General features: G+C 39.5%; 1 protein-coding gene across 9 annotated transcripts in view; it reads right to left on the bottom strand.

Moving 5' to 3' along the window:
- The window catches only part of NAA16 (N(alpha)-acetyltransferase 16, NatA auxiliary subunit), a 64,019-nt gene extending 45,940 nt beyond the window's left edge, over positions 1 to 18,079 (bottom strand). For 8 of the 9 annotated variants that reach the window (XM_018056800.1, XM_018056799.1, XM_018056798.1 and 5 more), the window contains exons 1-6: positions 17,769 to 18,079; positions 13,712 to 13,796; positions 11,826 to 11,930; positions 10,018 to 10,175; positions 7,712 to 7,846; positions 1,565 to 1,718 (exon numbers count right to left, since the gene is read on the bottom strand). In XM_018056800.1, coding sequence (XP_017912289.1) covers positions 1,565 to 1,718; positions 7,712 to 7,846; positions 10,018 to 10,175; positions 11,826 to 11,930; positions 13,712 to 13,796; positions 17,769 to 17,822 — 691 coding nt within the window. In that variant the 5' untranslated portion in view covers positions 17,823 to 18,079. Of the gene's footprint in view, positions 1 to 1,564; positions 1,719 to 7,711; positions 7,847 to 10,017; positions 10,176 to 11,825; positions 11,931 to 13,711; positions 13,797 to 17,768 lie in introns of those variants that run through there. The other variant, XM_018056801.1, reaches the window with a different exon arrangement.

Here is a 19,077-nt window from a genome sequence, read left to right on the forward strand (position 1 = left end):
GAAAAGGAAAACAAAAACAAAATAAAAACTGTGACTGCGCCCCATTCCTCCACAGGAGTAGAGGAGAGCAGTTAAAAGGACTCAAAAAATGACACAAAGGAACCTTAAAAGGATATTGCTGAGTGAAAAAAGCCAATATAAAAAGGCTACGTACTATGATTCCATCTCTAACACATACTGTTAAAGGTACAAATAAGGAGACAGGAAAAGGATTTCGGACTGCCAAGGAGAAACAAGCAGGTAGAACACAGGATTTTTATGGCAGTGAAACTACCCTGTATGATACTATAATGGTAGATACATGTCATTACACATTTTTTAAACCCTGGAAGGTGTGCAACACCAAGAGTGAACCCACATACAGACTACAGGCCTGGGGCAGGGAGGAGTCTGCGTGTGTGAGGACAGAGGGCGCATAGGAGACCTTTGTGTCTTCCACCCAGGGTCGCAGCATACCTAGAGCTGCTCTAAACAATAAAGTCTATTTAAATTACAACAAACAAACAAAAAAAGTAAAGGCTCTGAAATCAGAAAGGTATGTTTAGAAATTAACTCCTAAAAGGCTAGGCAACTTCAGGCAAGTCCTTAACCTCTCCTAGTTTCTTCAAATATAAAAAGGGGTAATAAATAATACCCATGTTAGAAGTGAAAAAATATTCCAAGAAATTAAGCCAGTTCAGCAATTACTACTGTGAAAGACTAAATAAATCTTGGCAAGTATTTTTATTAAGCTTTATAAGTCCTGCAACTATATGAGATTTTAGTTTTAAACTAATTTTTAATTTAAATGGACAGTCTATACAATATTCCTCAGGAAATGGGTAACTGATGAGCAAAGTTAAATAGAAAAAAGAAAACGTTTGACTTTGTTGTATAACACTTTTAACAAACTATTTCTCAGGATTCTGTCTTCTTAATTGGCCCATAATGAAAATAAATGAATGCTGCTTTCATGATGATCCCAGTGTAAACCTTTACTAATCTCATTTTACCACATATGAAGATAAGAATTGGGAGAGGAGATGAATATGAAGGCAGTATAACCACTATTTAGAAAACGGAATCTGGTATCAAAATCCCTGCACTCAAATCCTGCACTACTCAGCCTAATGGCTGTGTGACTCTGGGCAAGTCACTTAACCTCTCTGTTCCTCAGTTCCTGATCTCTAAAATGGATGTAACAACTACATCATAAGGTTGTTATGAGGATTACATTAATTAGTAATGGTTTAATAATAGAACTGTTTAGAACACTGCCTGATATATAGTCTCACTTAAGTGTTAGGGCATGAAAGTGAAAGTGTTAGTAAGTCAGTCCTGTATCTTTGCAACTGCCAGGCTCCTCTGTTCATGGGATTTCACAGAATCCTTGAGCAGGTTGTAAGATACTTGTGAGAATACTTGAGTCGGTTGTCATCTCCTTCTTCAGGAGATCAAACCTACATCTCCTGCACTGCAGGCAGACTCTTTACTGTATGAACCACCAGGGAAGCCCAAATACAGCTTCTATTCTCATCTTTAATCGAGACCATTTTTTAAAAAAAGAAAAAGCAATTCAACTAACCTTTAATTTCTTCCACCAAGAGCTTATCACATATTTGTTTCTCATAGGTTTCTATATGTTCCAAAGATTCCTGAAACAGATCTGCCTCCCTCATCACTTGATTCTGGTACAGTATCAGTTCACTGTATTCATAGTCTATTTTGCTGGGAGGAACCTGGAAAAAAAAATCTTATTTATATAACAACATAAAGCAGTTACAGATCTTTAACTGACTTCTCAGGAATGTCATTCACACAGACTTTAAAAAGCAACCTACAAGCAGTTACAAATAGAAGAGGGATCAACAGCAAAGATTAATATATTCTTTAAAGCAAATGAAGGGACGGGGATTTCTGCAAAGGGAAGAGGTCAGCAAATCCTATTACCGAAGAAAAGTAAAATAATGGGATTAAAGTCCTAAAGAATCTTTCAAAAAAGAAACCTACTAGAATAAATCACTTTAGCAACGTGACAGAATACAAGATCAATATATGAGAATCAACTATATCTCTCTATACCAGCAACAAATAATCCTACCCCCCCCAAAATTAAAATACTTTCACTCACAACAGCACTATAAAGAACAAACATTCAGGAATATATTTAAGAAACAAGACTCATATCAAAGAGTACAAAACATTCAAGAGAAATTAAAGACCTAAATACATCAACAGACATTTCATTCCATGTACATGGATCAGTATTTTCTCTCCCACCTTGATCTAAAAATGCAATGCAATCCCTATCAAACTCTTAGTAAGCTTTCAGAAACTGACAAGCTGACCCAAAAGTTCAAATGGAAGCCAAAGGAACCCTGCCTGTACCAACAGAATCATAAAAAGAAAAACAAAGTAGGAAGACTTCAAATTTCAAACATACTGTAAAGCTACATCAGTCACGACAATGTGGTTGGTAATGGCCTAAGGACAGACACAGACATCAACGGAACAGAATACAAGCTTCAGAAATAAGCCCTTAGAACCTGGTCAATCAATTTTCGACAGATGTGCCAATAAGATAGGGTAGTCTTTTCAACAATGATGGTGGAACAATAAAATATCCATATGCAAAAAAATAACCTTAGACACATATTTCATACCATATACAAAAATTAACTCAAAATGGATCAAGGACCTAAATGTGAGCACTAAAACTATACAAGAAATCTCAGAACAGAAAAAAAATCTTCATGACTATTTGTATAAGAAAAAAATTAGTAAACTGGATTTCAAAATTATAAACTTTTCCTCTTCAAAAGACATCATTAATAACATGAAAAAACAAATTACAGACTAGAAGAAAATATTTTCAAATGATATATCTGATAAGGAGCTTGTACGGAGATTATAAAAGAAATTCTTACAACTCAGTGGTAAGACAAATAACCCAACTAAAAAATGGGCCAAGAGTTGAACAGACATCTTATCAAAGAAGAAATATAAACGACTAGTGAGAACATGGTGAAGTGAAGTTGCTCAGTCATGTCCGACTGTTTGCGACCTCATGGACTGTAGCCTACCAGGCTCCTCCCTCTATGGGATTCTCCAGGCAAGAGTACTGGAGTGGGTTGCCACTCCCTTCTCCAGGGGATCTTCCCGACCCAAGGATCGAACCCGGGTCTCCCGCATTGCGGGCAGACGCTTTAACCTCTGAGCCACCAGGGAAGCCTGTAAAATGCTCAGTATCATTAATTTCTGGAAAAATGCAGATACAATCAAAACAAATATTACTACATACCCACTAGGAGACTATCATCAAAAAACTGAACAGTAACAGGTATAAGGGTGGGTAGAAATTGGAATTCTCATACATTGCTAGTAGGAATGTAAAATGGTCCAGTCATTTAGAAAAACAACTGAACAGTTTATGAAAAAGATAAATATATACTTACCATATAACCAAGTAATTTCATTCCTAAGTATCTACCCAAAAGAAATAAAAATATATGTCCACACACAAACTTATACCGAAACGTTCACAGTAGCACTATGCATAGCTAAAAGTAAAATCTACATGTATGTCCATCAAGTGTGTAAAGTGTGTTGTATCTCCAAAATGAAACAGTATATAGCACTGAAAAGGAATTAACCAGTAATACTACACACTCCAACACAGGTGAATCTCAAAAGTATTCTAAATAAAAGAATCTAAAGACAAAACACTACATTATGACTGTCTTTATTTGAAGTTTCCAAAAGAGGTCTAAGTATGTTCCCTAAGGTTGTAACATATGGAGACCTTTGTCCTTCCACGTCTTCTCTGGACCAGACTCTGGACCACAAGGCAGGGACAGAAAGGTTAGGATAGAGGACAGTTACCATGAAAACTCTGTAATGAGAATTACTGGACAAATGAGAAGAGAAAAAACATTCACCACCCTAGCAGGTAAAATTACTTTGGCTAACAAACCCATCATGTTTTGGGTAATGTGTCAAAAGAGAAAGTTTTCATTAAGAAAATACAGAGGATGACGTCAGGAGAAATGGCAAAGAAGTCTAAAAATTTACCTCTCCATAAGAGAAAGGAAAGAGCAAGTAAAAACTGTCAGAATCACGTTATTCAGAACTCTGAAAATTAACCAAAGGCTTCCCTGATGGCTCACACAGCCAAGACTCCACATGTAACACAGGAGACCCAGGTCGATCCCTGGGTCAGAAAGAGCCCCTGGAGACGGGAATGGCAACCCATTTCAGTATTCTTGCCTAGAAAATTCCACGGACAGAGAAGCTTTATGGGGTACAGTCCATGGTGTTGCAAAGTTGGACACAACTGAATGACTATCACTTACAGCTATCTGGGGAGCAATTACTGAAGAAAAAAAGCTAGATCTTAAGAAGACCAGTGAGTTTTATGTCATTTTAACTTGCCTTAGTTCTATCCCTGGTGGCTCAGACGGTAAAGCGTCTAACTACAATGGGGGAGACCCGGGTTCATTCCCTGGGTCGGGGAGATCCCTTGGAGGAGGAAATGGCAACCCACTCCAGTATTCTTGGCTAGAAAATCCCAAGGACGGAGGAACCTGGTAGGCTACAGTCCATGGGGTCACAAAGTGTCAGACATGACTGAGTGACTTCACTAGTCCTATCCAAAGCTCTCCAGCGACACAGTAGCCTTGAGAAATAAGCTTGTATTCCCGTAGCAGCTTGACAGTCACCACTGAGAAAAGAATGAAGCTGGGGCTCTTTCAAAGCATCCTTCCCAAGAACTGTAATTAACTGATCTATCTCCTGGTTCACTGCAAGCCTCCAAATACAAGCCTAACTCAGAGTGTGCCCAGAGCAAAAAAAAAAAGCCTCAGGGGGCAGGGGAGAGCCTAAGTGCTCAACAAAACTGATCACAAGGGGACTTTCCTGGTGGTCCAGTGGTTAAGAACCCCTCTGCCAATACAGGGGACACAGGTTTGACCCTTGGTCCGGGAGATTCCACAAGCCGCAGAGCAAACTAAGCCCGTCAACGACGACTCCTGAGCCCGCCTGCCCTGAAGCTCCACAAGAGAAGCCGCTGCAATGAGAATCCCACACACCACAACTAGAGTCGCCCCCGTTCGCCACAACTAGAGAATGCCCGGGCACAGCAATGAAGATTCAGTGCAACTAAAAAGGAAGAAAAAAGAAAAGTGATTAGAGACATATGTTTTACTTTCATAGTGCCTGAAAGATGGGCAACAGTCAGGGCAGACAACAGACTACACAAAAGCCTTAAAGAAAAAGCTGGGAAATGTGACGTCCACAGGGGGCACTGAAGTCACACACATACAGAGCTATACGCAGGTTCAAGAATTACCTCAGAAAATCCTAAGCTTTTGCTTCCTGCTGACCTTGAGACTGCACAAGTAAGAGGTGAAAGTTAAGGCAGAGTTGTAAACTGCCTTCAGTTCAGTTCAGTTGCTCAGTCGTGTCCAACTCTTTGTGACCCCATGAACCGCAGAACGCCTGGCCTCCCTGCCCATCACCAACTCCCGGAGTCCACCCAAACCCATGTCCATTGAGTTGGTGATGCCATCCAACCATCTCATCCTCTGTCTTCCCCTTCTCCTCCTGCCTTCAATCTTTCCCAGCATCAGGGTCTTTTCAAATGAGTCAGCTCTTCGCATCAGGTGGGCGAAGTACTGGAGTTTCAGCTTTAACATCAGTCCTTCCAAGGAATATTCAGGACTGATTTCCTTTAGAATGGACTGGTTGGATCTGCTTGCAGTTCGAGGGACTCTCAAGAGTCTTCTCCAACACCACAGCTCAAAAGCATCAATTCTTCAGTGTTCAGCTTTCTTTATAGACCAACTCTCACATCCATACATGACTACTGGAAAAACCATAGCTTTGACTAGACGGACTTTTGTTGGCAAAGTAATGTCCCTGCTTTTTAACATGCTGTCTAAGTTGTTCATAACTTTCCTTCCAAGGAGCAAGGGTCTTAATTTCATGGCTGCAGTCACATCTGCAGTGATTTTGGAGCCCCCAAAATAAAGTCTGTCACTGCTTCCACTGTTTCCCCATCTATTTGCTGTGAAGTGATGGGTAAACTGCCTGGCTGATGCTAAGGCATACACCAACCCAGAGAAATTAAACAATACTACAAGATCAACAAATCAACAAGTCTTTAGCGAGAATGACCAAGAAAGAAAGAAGGTTACGAAAATTGAGAATAAAAGGAAGACCATTACCACAAACTCTGCAAAAATAAAAAGGATTATAAGGGACTGTTAGGCAAAGTGGTATGCCAACAAATTAGATCACCTAGATGAAATGGACTGACTCCCTAAAAGCACAAGCTGCTGAAACTGACTCGAGAAGAAACAGAAAATCTGAACAGACCAATATCAAATAAAAAGTAAATCATAATTACCAATAATCTTTCCATAAAGGAAAGCCCAGGACCAGATGCCATCACAGGTGAGTATTACCAGATGTTCACCTAAGAACTAACACCATCCTGCACAAAACACTTCCCAACTCACGCCTTGAGACCAGACAGACATCAAAAGAAGAGTACAGCTTAATATCTCTTATCCCAGTATCCCTCACTAATAAAGAAACACAAATTAAAAGAATAATGAGATACACTTCTTCACAGGAGAAAACTGGAAAAACTATTAGTCCAGAAGACTAATAAAGCTAACAGTAAGTATGTCCGTCCAGTAAGGACACAGGCAAATAATAACCATCAAATCTTGCTAGTGGGCATATAAATGAGTACAAGTACTTCAAATGGGGAAAACTGAAGACACAGATCTGCAACTCTGCAATTCCAGTTTTAGGTATTAATTGAAGAGGAACTCACAAATATGGCTAATGAAACAGCAGAAAATATTCACCATAGCACTCATTTCTAATAGACACGAAACAGTATAGCTATGGAACACCAAACAGCTGTTTAAAATGGATAAACTAACCCTACATGTATCAACACAGATCTACCTCGGATTTTAAAAACTGAGTATCATTCTTGTAAAATTTTAAATATACAAAATAACAGTCTGCAACTTTCAGGGACTTAACACATAAGGTAAACATGACTAGAAATGATCTATATACCAATTTCACAATAGCGGCTACCTCTAGGGAGGGACATGGGAGGACTCTAGCTTTTCGCGAACATTTTAGCTCTTTAAAAAATAATTAAATCTGGAGCAATTATTGCAAAATGCTAACATCTTTTTTAATTTCTCTTGGGACACACACTATATTTTTGCATTTTTACTATTTTTCACTATTTTACTGTTTTATACTTTTTTCATTTTTCTATTTTTTACTATGCATAGTAAAATGTATTAACATGTTTATATCTAAATATATATATATATAAAAGCAACATATATTACAGAAATTCCCACAGTCACAAAACTATTTTCAGTTTCATGTATTCTTTTCTTTATTCATCTGAATATTATTGAAATTATAGCATAAAAACATTTTTATATTGGGGATTCCTAGAAGTCCAGTGGTTTGGACTCTGCACTTCCATTGCAGAAGGCAGTGGAATCCCTGGTCAGGGAACTAAGACCCGGCATGATGCACGGCATGGCCAAAATAAAAGAATCCTACATTATAACTTTCTCCAATTATTTCAGAAATTGTTCAATTTTCCCAAAGATCCTTGAGGGGTGGAGGCAACATAGAAGTCAACTGTTTTAGTTTGTAGAGGAAGGACATGTTGAAACGAACTTCTTACTTGCTGAGTCTGTCTAAATTCTTCCAGCAGTTTCAGTGCCATCTCATAATCTTTCAGTAGATGGTGTGCAATAGCATAGCCAATCCAGGAAGCACGTTGTGTCGGGCGCAACTGAAGAAGCTGATATCTTGTCTCCTTAAAAAAAAAATTTTTTTTAATTCTTTTCATTTTCTCAAGTTTCACTAAAATATAATCCATCAGTTTTAAGACAACATACCTTTAATTCCTTACTAATGAACTGAATGAACAAGTATCACTGAACTCCAGAATAAAACAAAAATACTAAGTTGGACAAAAAAAATTCATCTAGGATTTTCTGAAAGATGGTACAGAAAACCTCGAATGAACTTCTTGGCCCACCCAATACTTTCTATGTTCCTCATCTAAACTTAAACTCTAGAATACTCCATAACGCTCACTGAAAGACTGTCACTGAAAAGCTGTCCTTGGAGTCAATGCTGTTGGGCTGCCTTATAAAATTACCTTTATATAACAAGAATGTCTTCTGGTAACTGAACACCTTAAAAGAGAGAATAAGATAGCTTTTAATGAAAGCAGAGTTTTCTGCATTATTAAATTATTATATAAAATTAAGACCTTCTTACATTGTTATAACAGGCCCATAGACAGGCTGGACAGAGCCAGAGAAAACACTCAAACAGATGACTGGACTTTTCTAGCAGAAACACCACTGCTGCTACTCTTAAGACAGCTCAGTGTCTATGATATTAGGAAGAAAACACCAGAAATTCCACCTGGTTGCCAAGAAGAATCAAGACCAGCACACAATCTTCAGACCAGCACAAAATCTAACCTCCCTACACAGCTCTAGCTTCCTCGTAGTTCATATATATCTCCAGGTTTTAAGAAAGTGTAACTGCCTAGAGGAACAGGGTCTCATGAAAAACCCTGGCTGCAATGAGTTTTAAAAATGTAATGTTTAGCTTCTGTGACTGCTACTGGAATGTGAGCTGACCATCTACGCTATAGGCCATGAGGAGAACCATGATTAGATCTTTCTTTAAAAGAGGTATCTTTGACAAAACGATTGAGCCAATATTCATGTCTAAGTGTCTGTTCCTTCTAGGAATATGGCATTAAGCTCTTATCAGTCTCACCCCTTATTTCCACTGTTACTTCTCTGTCTTCCCCCTACTTCATTTAAGTCTGACTCAGTTTTCATCTCTCTGTCAAATCCTGCCATTATCCTGGGCAAACGCAACACTAACCATCCAATAACCTATCTTCTTGGAGCCAAGATTTCCTCCTCTTTAATGATCTCCATGCTGATTCAGGAACCTACTCCCACCACCACCCCCTAGACCTTACTGCCACCCAGAAATCATAAATTCAGGTATCTCACTCTGGCTACAGCTCCTATGCTATCGACACTCTAACCTGGGACCTTCCCACCCTTGTTCCTAGATACCACCAGTACCTCTAGGTCCTGGAGTCCTTCACTTCTAACCACCAGCTCTTTTATCTGTATTTATTTCACAACCCCTCCTAGCAACCAGTCTCCTGCCAATATTGTTAATTTCTTTATTTCTAAAGATAAGTGATTTGAACTCTCACCAAACTTAGGCTGCTAAGTCCTAACCAAAAAAAAAAAAAAAAAAAAAAAAATCATATAACCTTGATGAATTAATTGGTGGCATTATTAAGTTCAGCAGAACCCTTGAAACTTCTGCAAAACTCTAAGCATAGGGTAGGACTTATACAGCAGCAGAAGGGCAAAAGGAAAAAAGTTAATGAAAGAAGACTTATCTAAAGAGACCTATTAAGTTTTGGTAGCCTCCTTCACATGAGCAGGGGGGAGAATTCCATTTTGAACACACTGAATTTAGGATACTAAGTGGGGTAAGCACCGCAGATGCCCAGTAGAGTTGACAGTAATGGTCTGGGACTACATTTATGGCAATCGTTCTCACAGTATCTTGTATTTTCTAACCCATAATAAAGAAAGCTAGTCAACCTCTACATTTAGGTTTCTGTTATAAAATCTGTTTGCCAAATTTGTAAGCATCAAGCCCACAAAGAATATGACACAATATTAGCACATAGGAGATATTCTGTCTTTCATAATAAAAAGCATTAAATGAATAAACCAGTTACCCTCTTTGATCAATTTATGCAATTCTGCAATTATCACTGGAGGGGAGATCCCAAGAGACTTCCCCCTTCTACTGTAGAATGCAATTAACGATCACGTCTACGTGATGTTTAAGTTTACCTCATTCTGAACTCACATGCTTTTAAGTTATAGCTATCACAAAAACATGTACACTTAAGACTAAAATACTTACTCGATAACCTTCAAGGTCTCTCATTTGGATCTGCAACAGAGAGAGATCCCTCAAAATTTGCAGATTATCTTTATCTAACTTGAGGGCATTTCTGTAACATTTAATAGCTTCATCATATCTCTTATCAGAACGCTGCAAGAGTCCATATACATGCCAACCTATTAAGTTAAGGAAGATATTCACAGATACTAGAATATACTATGCTACATATTTAACAGAAAGTTTACCATAACAAAATAATATTTTGTTTGGGATTTACCCCTTAGAATGACCTGAGTAAAAGGGGGATAGAGAGATGATAAAAGATGAAACCAGATCAGCCTTGATTGACAGTTGTTAAATTACTGAAGCCAGGTGACAGGCATATAGAGTTTCATTATTCTATTTTTGGACATGTCTGAAAATTTTCATAGAATTTTAAGTAACCTTAGAAATTACTGGTAGGAATTCTTCACATTCCCTACCCCTAGTCCCTTACTTTCCTACACCAGCATCTCAACATGCTCTTAATATCAAATACTGTGTATTAAAACAGAATATATACAAAAATTACAATTATCTTTTAAGACAAGTACATATTCATTCAATCAACTACAAAACATGTTTTTAACTCACTAGTGATTAAAGACCACACAAAAAAATAAGTTTTTATTTACTATAAATTAAAGTCTTAGTATATCTTGGAGCTACAAAAACTATCATACTTACACGCCCTTGCTCTTCACTCTGGGGTAAGCACTGGGATAAAGAAATAAGTATTTAGTATACTGAGAGAACCCTAAGCTAAATATGTAGAAAACACCATTAAGACTACTGATGTTCAATACTGGTCAAGAGCTAGATGATTTAAATGCAAAATATTAACATAAAAGGGCAATACGTGAATTCTGAATAAGTATACATACAAGCAAAACATAAATTAAAACAGTTTCAATGACCCATCCCTAAAGAATATTTTTGTTTTCTTACACACTGGGGTACTAGCCAAAGAAAAATATGGTAAGTATCCAGTGAAGTAACACCCAAGTCCTTGTGCAGCAGAAACCAAGTGGAAGAATCAACATGATAGTTATACTAAATAAAATCTATCTTACAAGTTCCTTCTGAATGTTCGTCTAAGATTTCTAAAGGAAAGTTTAAGGAACTTTTAAGGAACACAAAGTTTACTATACAGGTAAGTCATTCGGAATGGGGAAACTATCACTCTGTTTATGGATATATATGAAAAAAACAATGGGTTTTAAGTCACATAAAATTATCAAAGTTGGCTTCCCAAGTGGCGCAGCGTTAAAGAATCCGCCTGCCAATTTAGGAGACGCAGGAGATGTGGGTTCAATCCCTGGCTCAGGAAGATCCCCTGGAGAAGAAAATGGCAACCCACTCCAAAAATGGCAACCCACTGCAGTATCCTTGCCTGGAAAATCCCCATGGACAGAGGAGCCTGGTGGGCTACAGTCCATGGAGTCACAAAGAGTCGGACACAACTGAGTGAGTGCACGTGCACACACACACGTGCAATTATCAAAATTACTTTACTCTTATACTAAGTACAACTGCAGTAAATATACAGTACATAGGGATTCTTATTAAAATCTTCCAATAAACAAAAAACAAACGGTAGGGAACAGATGAAACTAATATTACAAATGTTGATAATATTGAAGCTAGACAATAGGTACACAGACTTCATTAAACTCACTCTTTCTTACAGCTTTAAATTTTTCCATAGAAGTTTTTTGAATTAGAAATACTAGTAAACGAAAAACAATAAATGAAATTAAAACTACTCAACTACTACAAAAGGATACAGACATGACTCTTCACATTGTTACGAAGTCCTTTACGAACAAATTCATATGCTTCTTCTTTTTTTCCTAAACAGTTCAACGTTAATCCTTTCATAGCCAAAGTCTCTGAAAAACATTTTCAACCTGTACTTACCCATGAAAGATTCAAATTATTCTCTTAGCAATATTGTAATATATGAGATCTACCAATGAGTACAATATCCATCCTTTAAATCCTATAGTTAGAAGAACTTCTCTCCAAATAAAAAAGTAAAAATATATTTATATATCTGCTTAAAGTTTAGCCCTATCCTTTTCTCAAATTCCTTAGGCTGGAACTGAGTTGGTAAAAAGCTTTCTGCCTTTCTGAAGACTCTATAAAGGAAATTAAGACTATTCTGCTGAAAAAAGGTAACAGAGCACGGGCCTGAGTCCTGCTGAGTTAAATCTACTGCAGCCGACCTCATCTTTCACCTGAAGTCAATTCTACTAAGAATCTAACAATCTGATTTATACTCCTCAAAATCACTCAATCTACCTTAAAGTGATGTACACAATGTTAAAAGTCACCCTACTCAATACTGGACCAGACTTCATTTTTGGTTGTAAGTTTATTCCAACAAAGTCCACTTAGGCTAATTAACATCAGTTTGCACTTGAAAAGTGCAACACTGGACTGTGCGAGTGGTTACTAACCCAAGAATATGTTTAAGGTAGTTAATGGAAGATTATTTGGAATGAAATAATTCTCTCAATAATCCACAAGACCGAATTGCAAAATAAAAATGGTTTCCAAGCTGATCTCTATGGATTCTGATTTTCAGAATACGGTGATCCAACAGTTCAGGCTCCTATGATCAAACATCTTATTTTATCTGTTTTGACATAATGAATTTCCCCAGAAGCTCCCATCTGGATAAAGGCCTGGAGAATCCCATGAACAGAGGAGCCTGACGGGCTCCAGTCCAGAGGCTCACAAAGAGTTGGACACAACTGAGCAACTAACACACTACTTTATTGCTAAATAGCTTGAAAATAAGCTTTAATTTCTAAAATGCTATGAAACAAAAGACTTCTTTCCACTTCCTTCAAAGAATGCTTTAAGCATTATTAGAAACTGAGTAGGGCCAGGCTCATGCATTGGAGAAGTGTTCTTGCCTGGAGAATCCCAGGGACGGGGGAGCCTGGTGGGCTGCCGTCTATGGGGTCGCACAGAGTTGGACACGACTGAAGCGCCTTAGCAGCAGCAGCAGGGCCAGGCTATTTTTCTAAAAGAGATGGTCTCAAGAATTACTCAAGGCTAATACTGGAGACCCAGTTGGCTTTCCTCTGCTATAGGACCATAACTTCCATGTCTAACCTGATTCATCCTTTTACCAAGCACTAGGCACCAGTGAAAAAGGATCAGACAAGAAAATACAGACTTAACCGACATCAGTGCTAGAAGAACCAAGATAATCCAAATGTAAATCAGTAGTATCCTATTTACATATGAAGATCAGCAGATATATTAACAATACATCTACCAAAAAATAAAATGCATGTGACTGTATCTTCATTCTACTTTGGTGTTGCAAATATTGTCCTAATTTTATACATTAGAAATCAAAGGCTAAGTCCTACTCATAGCAACAAATGATATCAGGTCTATAAAAGTAGAGGTGTATATGCCACTTATTTACCAACAGATCAACTATTTCTCATCTATTAATAAAAGTCTATAAATATATCTAAGCATATTGAAGGAAATAATCTAGAATAATAATGATATGAGGTATAATTCAAAAAGTTAAACATGTATGGACTCTAAGAGGCCATGGAAAGTGGGAAGTATTCTTTCACGGTTAGAAATCCTTTCCATCTGATCGTGGAATTAGATTTTCTCAAAGGAATCTCACAGGTGATACCTCCATGCTCAGCAAATTTCGGATTTGAAAGAATCATCTTGCAAAATTTGAGGCCATTTTTGTATTGCTTCTGTTCATAACATTTCTGAAAAAGAAAAGAAAAATTATTATACAAAATGAATACACATGGAAATACCTTTTCATTGCATTATATAAATTCTAAATTCAAGATTCAAAGTTAGGTTTAAAACATATGTGATGGAAAGGTTTTATACCAACTTATATCACTTATAACATGAAGTGTACCTCTGTTACTTACTGGTACTGAGTCTTTTCACTTTTATAGAAAATAAAGAAAAAATTGGGACTTCCCTGGTGGTCCAGAGGCTAAGACTCCCAAAGCAGGAGCCCAGATTCAACCCCTGGTCAGGGAACTAGAGCCCACAGGCCGCGACTAAGGGTGTGCGTGCTGCAACTAAAACCTGGTGCAGCCAAATAAATATTTGAAAATAAAGATACTTAAAAAAAAAAACAAAACCCTTATTGTCAATCAATACACTGCTATAGCTTTCTTTTATTCAAAACCCAAAAGCAAAAACATATGTGATCATAAAGAAAAATACTAGAAACAGCATTAAAAACCTTTGCTACTTCAAGAATGGAACCAAAGCATATACACAATACTGCTATTTATTGAGCAACTAATGTTTGTCTGTACAAAACTTGTTATGACTCATGACAATTCTTTAAGGTAGGTGTCATCATCTCCACTTCACAGATGGAGAAACTTAAAAGTTCATTAAATCTGTTTATAAGTGGGTCAGCCTAGTTGCAAACTCTGGGTTGACTTCAAAGACCATGGTCTTTCCATCAATTACTCTAACATAAATGTAAGCAACCTCTTTATTCCTAAATGCCACCAGCCAGGCTAAGTAACCATGCCTGGCCTCCACAGTCATTAACTATGAGAACACCTTATCTTTAATCAACCTCTCACTTGTGGTTATTGGTTATTTTCCCTAGTACTCAGCATGCCAAGCTCATCCCCACCTCGAGGCCTCTGCACCTGTGTTCCTTCTACCCTCTGAAATGTTGTCCTTCCCCAGACCTTCCCATGTCTGGTTCCTTATGATCAAGTTTTCCACATCATCTACCTGACCACTCTAACACCGCCAGCCTCTTACTGTACCCCTCCACACACACACACACACACTCTACCATATTGCTCTATTTTCTACACAGTGCTATCATTTCCTGACATTATTACTTATTTGCTTTTCCTTAGTGTCTGTCTTTCCCATCATATTGTAGGCTCCATGAGAACAGGGATCCTGCCTGTTTTAAGCACGGCTGTATCCTCAGATTCTAGACAATTAAGCACTGCTCAACACAGTCAATGTGTACAGTCTTCTAAGTTCAAAACAAAACACGACCAGCAAAGGAGAAGAAAGAGATTAATTCTTGCCAACAGGGGTAGCATCTGGAGGGGAAACATATAAAAGTATTCATAGAAAAAAAAAGTCTTTGAAGCTTATTGATGGCCTCTGGGGAAGAGACCTTAGTGGTTGGGGAGACAGGACAGGAAAACTTTCAATTTTGAATCTTACTAGTATATTATCCATTCCAAAAATATTTTAACATAAAAATTAAAAAAAATCATCTGAATCTAGTCACAGGAGTTCATCTGACAAAGACAAGAAGAAAAAAACAAGCAGAGGGAACTACTGGGGAAGAGGAAAAAAAGAGAAATACATTGTTTTTTTCTGCCTTACCAAGTGATCTGGAAGTAATAATATTATACTACCAACAACAGGAATAATAATAGTTAACACTTCCTGGAAGTATTTACTATGTGACAGGTGCTTTTCTCATTTACTCTTTACTTAAACCCCAAGGAAAGCCTATGGGATACATGTAATCTCCATTTAGATGGAGACTGAGGCATAGTTACTGAGTTTACACAGCTGGTGTCAGAGCCACAATTCAAACCCAGGTAGTCATCTCCAGTACCCAAGTACTCAGGTTATAGGAAAGTCTTATTAAGTTCAATAAGGAATATATACTTAGTAGAAAAAACAGACTGTAGTTTCAACGTGGCTACTAACCAGTCAGAGAACCTTAGACTGTCATTTACTATTCCTGGGTTTGATTGTCTCCTCTGTAAAAGAGAGCATAGAGTAGTTCCAAAATTCAACAAAACATAATGGTAACAGCCAGTTTGGGGAAATAAGATAGGCAGGAACAAGTCATGCAAACCATGTTGATAAGCAACCTGGTAAACTTGTATGGATGTTTATATACAATGAAAATTAGCATTTAAAAGTTACTGCTGGTGGTAAAGCACTTTGGTCCACAATCAAACTAAAAACTAATTCTATGGTAGGCTTCTGAAAACTATGGAATTTGTCACAGCCAAGTTTTACCCACACTGACTGCAACTTGAGATGATAAAATAATTCATTTTCCAGCATCTTCCTAAAGCCCTGTAAGCTTATTAAAAAAGTACATACTCACTCAGAAAAAATGCTCAGCATTTCCCAATTTGGGGGGGCGGGGAGGTGGGGAATAAAGTGAACTCTGCAACGGTTTTAACTTTTTTTTTTACTAGAATATAATAAATTAGTTGCTTTTCATTATGCTCTTGATAACATGATTTGAACTAGAAAATATCCACAGACAAAAAAAGCGTTCTGTCATCTTTCATGTACAATGCAAATATACTGAAATCCAACTAGCAATTTATATAGATGATTTTTCATTGACATGTTTCAGCTTCCTTAAACGAAAAAAAATAACAATAACAAATCAGCCGACCCGAAAGGGGCAAAAAATTCACTTCTCCAACTCCACATTGCAAAAAATAAAAAGATATAAGAAAAATGAAAGTAAAATAAAGAAAAAATACAGGCAAAGTAGAAAGAAGCATTTTGCCACAATTAGGTTTTTACACTCATTTCGCATTATCTACTCAACACTAGCTCAGGTCAGTTCAGCCGCTCAGTCGTGTCTGACTCTCTTTGCGACCCCATGGACTGCAGCATGCCAGGCCTCCCTGTCCATCACCAACTCGCAGAGTTTACTCAAACTCATATCCATTGAGTCGGTGATGCCATCCAGCCATCTCATCCTCTGTCATCCCCTTCTCCTGCCCTCAATCTTTCCCAGCATCAAGGTCTTTTCAAATGAGTCAGCTCTTCGCATCAGGTGGCCAAAGTACTGGAGTTTCAGCTCAACACTAAGCACCATATAAAATTAAGATTTAACATTTTCACCGCATTTTCCACGTTGCTCCCCAGGTTTCTTTCTGCTAGGAAACAAAGTGAATGCTCCCTTAAGTGCTACGCCGGCCTACCCCAAGAAACTTTCATCACTTAGCTCATCGCAGGGCCAGTAGGAGTTAAATGCAATCCAAGTTCCCTGTGACAACCCAGAATGGTGGGATTGGGCTGGGGGTAGAGGTTGAAGAGGGAGGGGGCATACTGATGACTGATTTACGTTGCTATATAAAAGAAACCAACACAACATTATAAAGCAATTATTCTACAATTAAAAGTAAAAACACTTTTTTTAAAAAGCAATCAACAGTTGTGCTCGAATTTATAACTTAAAAATGGCAGCTCCAGTCACTAACTTCTCAAACAGAGGGTAAACACTGAGCACCAAAGGAAGACAAACCTCTCTACCAAAGGGAGGGTCGGTCTCCGTCCCAAGTTTTAGCTCCCGGGAACCGGTATAAACCAGATCCCAGCCCGCCGGAGAACAGCTCCCTCCTTCACGGGTGTCAGCGCGCCCCGTGCAACAGATTCCACCCGGAGCAGCGAACCGGCACACCTGGGCGCGGGGGTGACGGCGGAAGGTAACCGCGGCCGACCAGGGGCGAGGAGCCGGCGCCAGGCGCCGCAGCACGCGCGGGCCGCGCCCCGCGCCCAGGCCCAGGTGACCGCGGCGGGAAGTTCCTGGAAGGACTGTCCACAGAGAGAGACGACAGCGGGGAGGCAGCCCGGCGAGGTGGGCGTGCGGGTTTCCACAAAAACAAAGAACCCGAGGGCGGGCGGGGCGACTCGGCCCCGCCGCGCCAAGCCCGGGGCCGCCGGCGGCGCGCTCCGCGGCCACTCACCAAGATGCGTTTGAAGAGGTTGTTCTCCTTGGGTGGCAGCTGCACGTTGGGCATGGCGGCCGGCTGGGCAGGCTGGGTGCCCCGCGCGCACTGCCTTGCGGGACGGGCACCAGGGCAAGCCGCGGCTGAGAATCGGGCTGCGAGCCCCGGATCAGCTCATTGGCCGAGAGCTGGGGCTGGGCGGGTCCGGCAGGGCTGTTGGCCGGGGCTGACAGAGCAAAGAGGAAGGCGGTGCGGACGGGACGCCGCGGCTGCAAGCCCAGGCTTGGGACCCGCGGCGCGAGTCCCGCGCACGGCAAGATGGCGGTCGAGGCCCGCCCCCCTCGAGCGTGGCGGCGCGCGCATGCGCCCCCGGCAAGTACCAGCGGGGCTTGTGTGAGGTGGCTCCTCAGGCACCTGTCTCGCGGGCACGCGGTAGGAGTCCCGCGCTGGCGCAGCTCACAGGTCGCTGGTTTGTGTTGTGCTCTGCCTGTGAGGCTTTGGGCCTTATGTTTGTGTGTGTTTGTGTGTGTGTGTGTTTGTGTTTTTCTGTCCAGTGAGGAATTTAAACAGCCGTCGACTCAGTACTTTGGTGTAGGGCGAACTTGTTTTCCGTCTTTTTCCTCCTCCACTGGACTTGAAGACAAGCCTTTTCTGTGTAGACCAAACAAATATTCACAACGTATGTGAGGTCACTGGACAGGACTTGAAATGGGCTGATGTGAAAGCACATTTGAAATGTCGAAGAAAAATTACTCTCAACAGTATAGAACACCTAACACTGTCAGTGAGAATGATGGTGATGTCATGGAGGCCATTGATTCTCCAGGTCTACCTAGGCTTTCTCCTCAGCTCCTTCTCGTTTGTACAATGCCTGTGATAATGGGAGAAACAAGATTCAAACCCAGGGTCTTCCAACTCAGGGGTATTTTTCTGTCATATAAAATGCACCATAATGACAGAAGTATATATTTCCTTTTCTCCTTCCCTTTTCACTTCTTTTCACAGCTCTTTGTAAGGCCTGCTCAAACAGCCATTTTGCTTTTTTGCATTTCTTTTTCTTGGGATGGTCGTGATTCCTGTCTCCTGTACAATACCATGAACCTCCATCCATGATTCTTCAGGCACTCTATCAGATCTAGTCCCTTAAATCTATTTCTCACTTCCACTGTATAATTGTTAGTGATTTGATTTGGGTCATAGTGTAGACAGTTCACAACATGCGACCTTTGTTACTCTGATGGTCATTTCAAATCTCCTTAACCCTCCTTCTATAGTAAATTCACAACCAAAAGTTAAATTCCATATAATGCTGAATATCTAGAAAAGG

The sequence above is a fragment of the Capra hircus genome, chromosome 12 (genome assembly GCF_001704415.2).
Source record: "Capra hircus breed San Clemente chromosome 12, ASM170441v1, whole genome shotgun sequence".
Lineage (NCBI taxonomy): Eukaryota > Metazoa > Chordata > Mammalia > Artiodactyla > Bovidae > Capra > Capra hircus.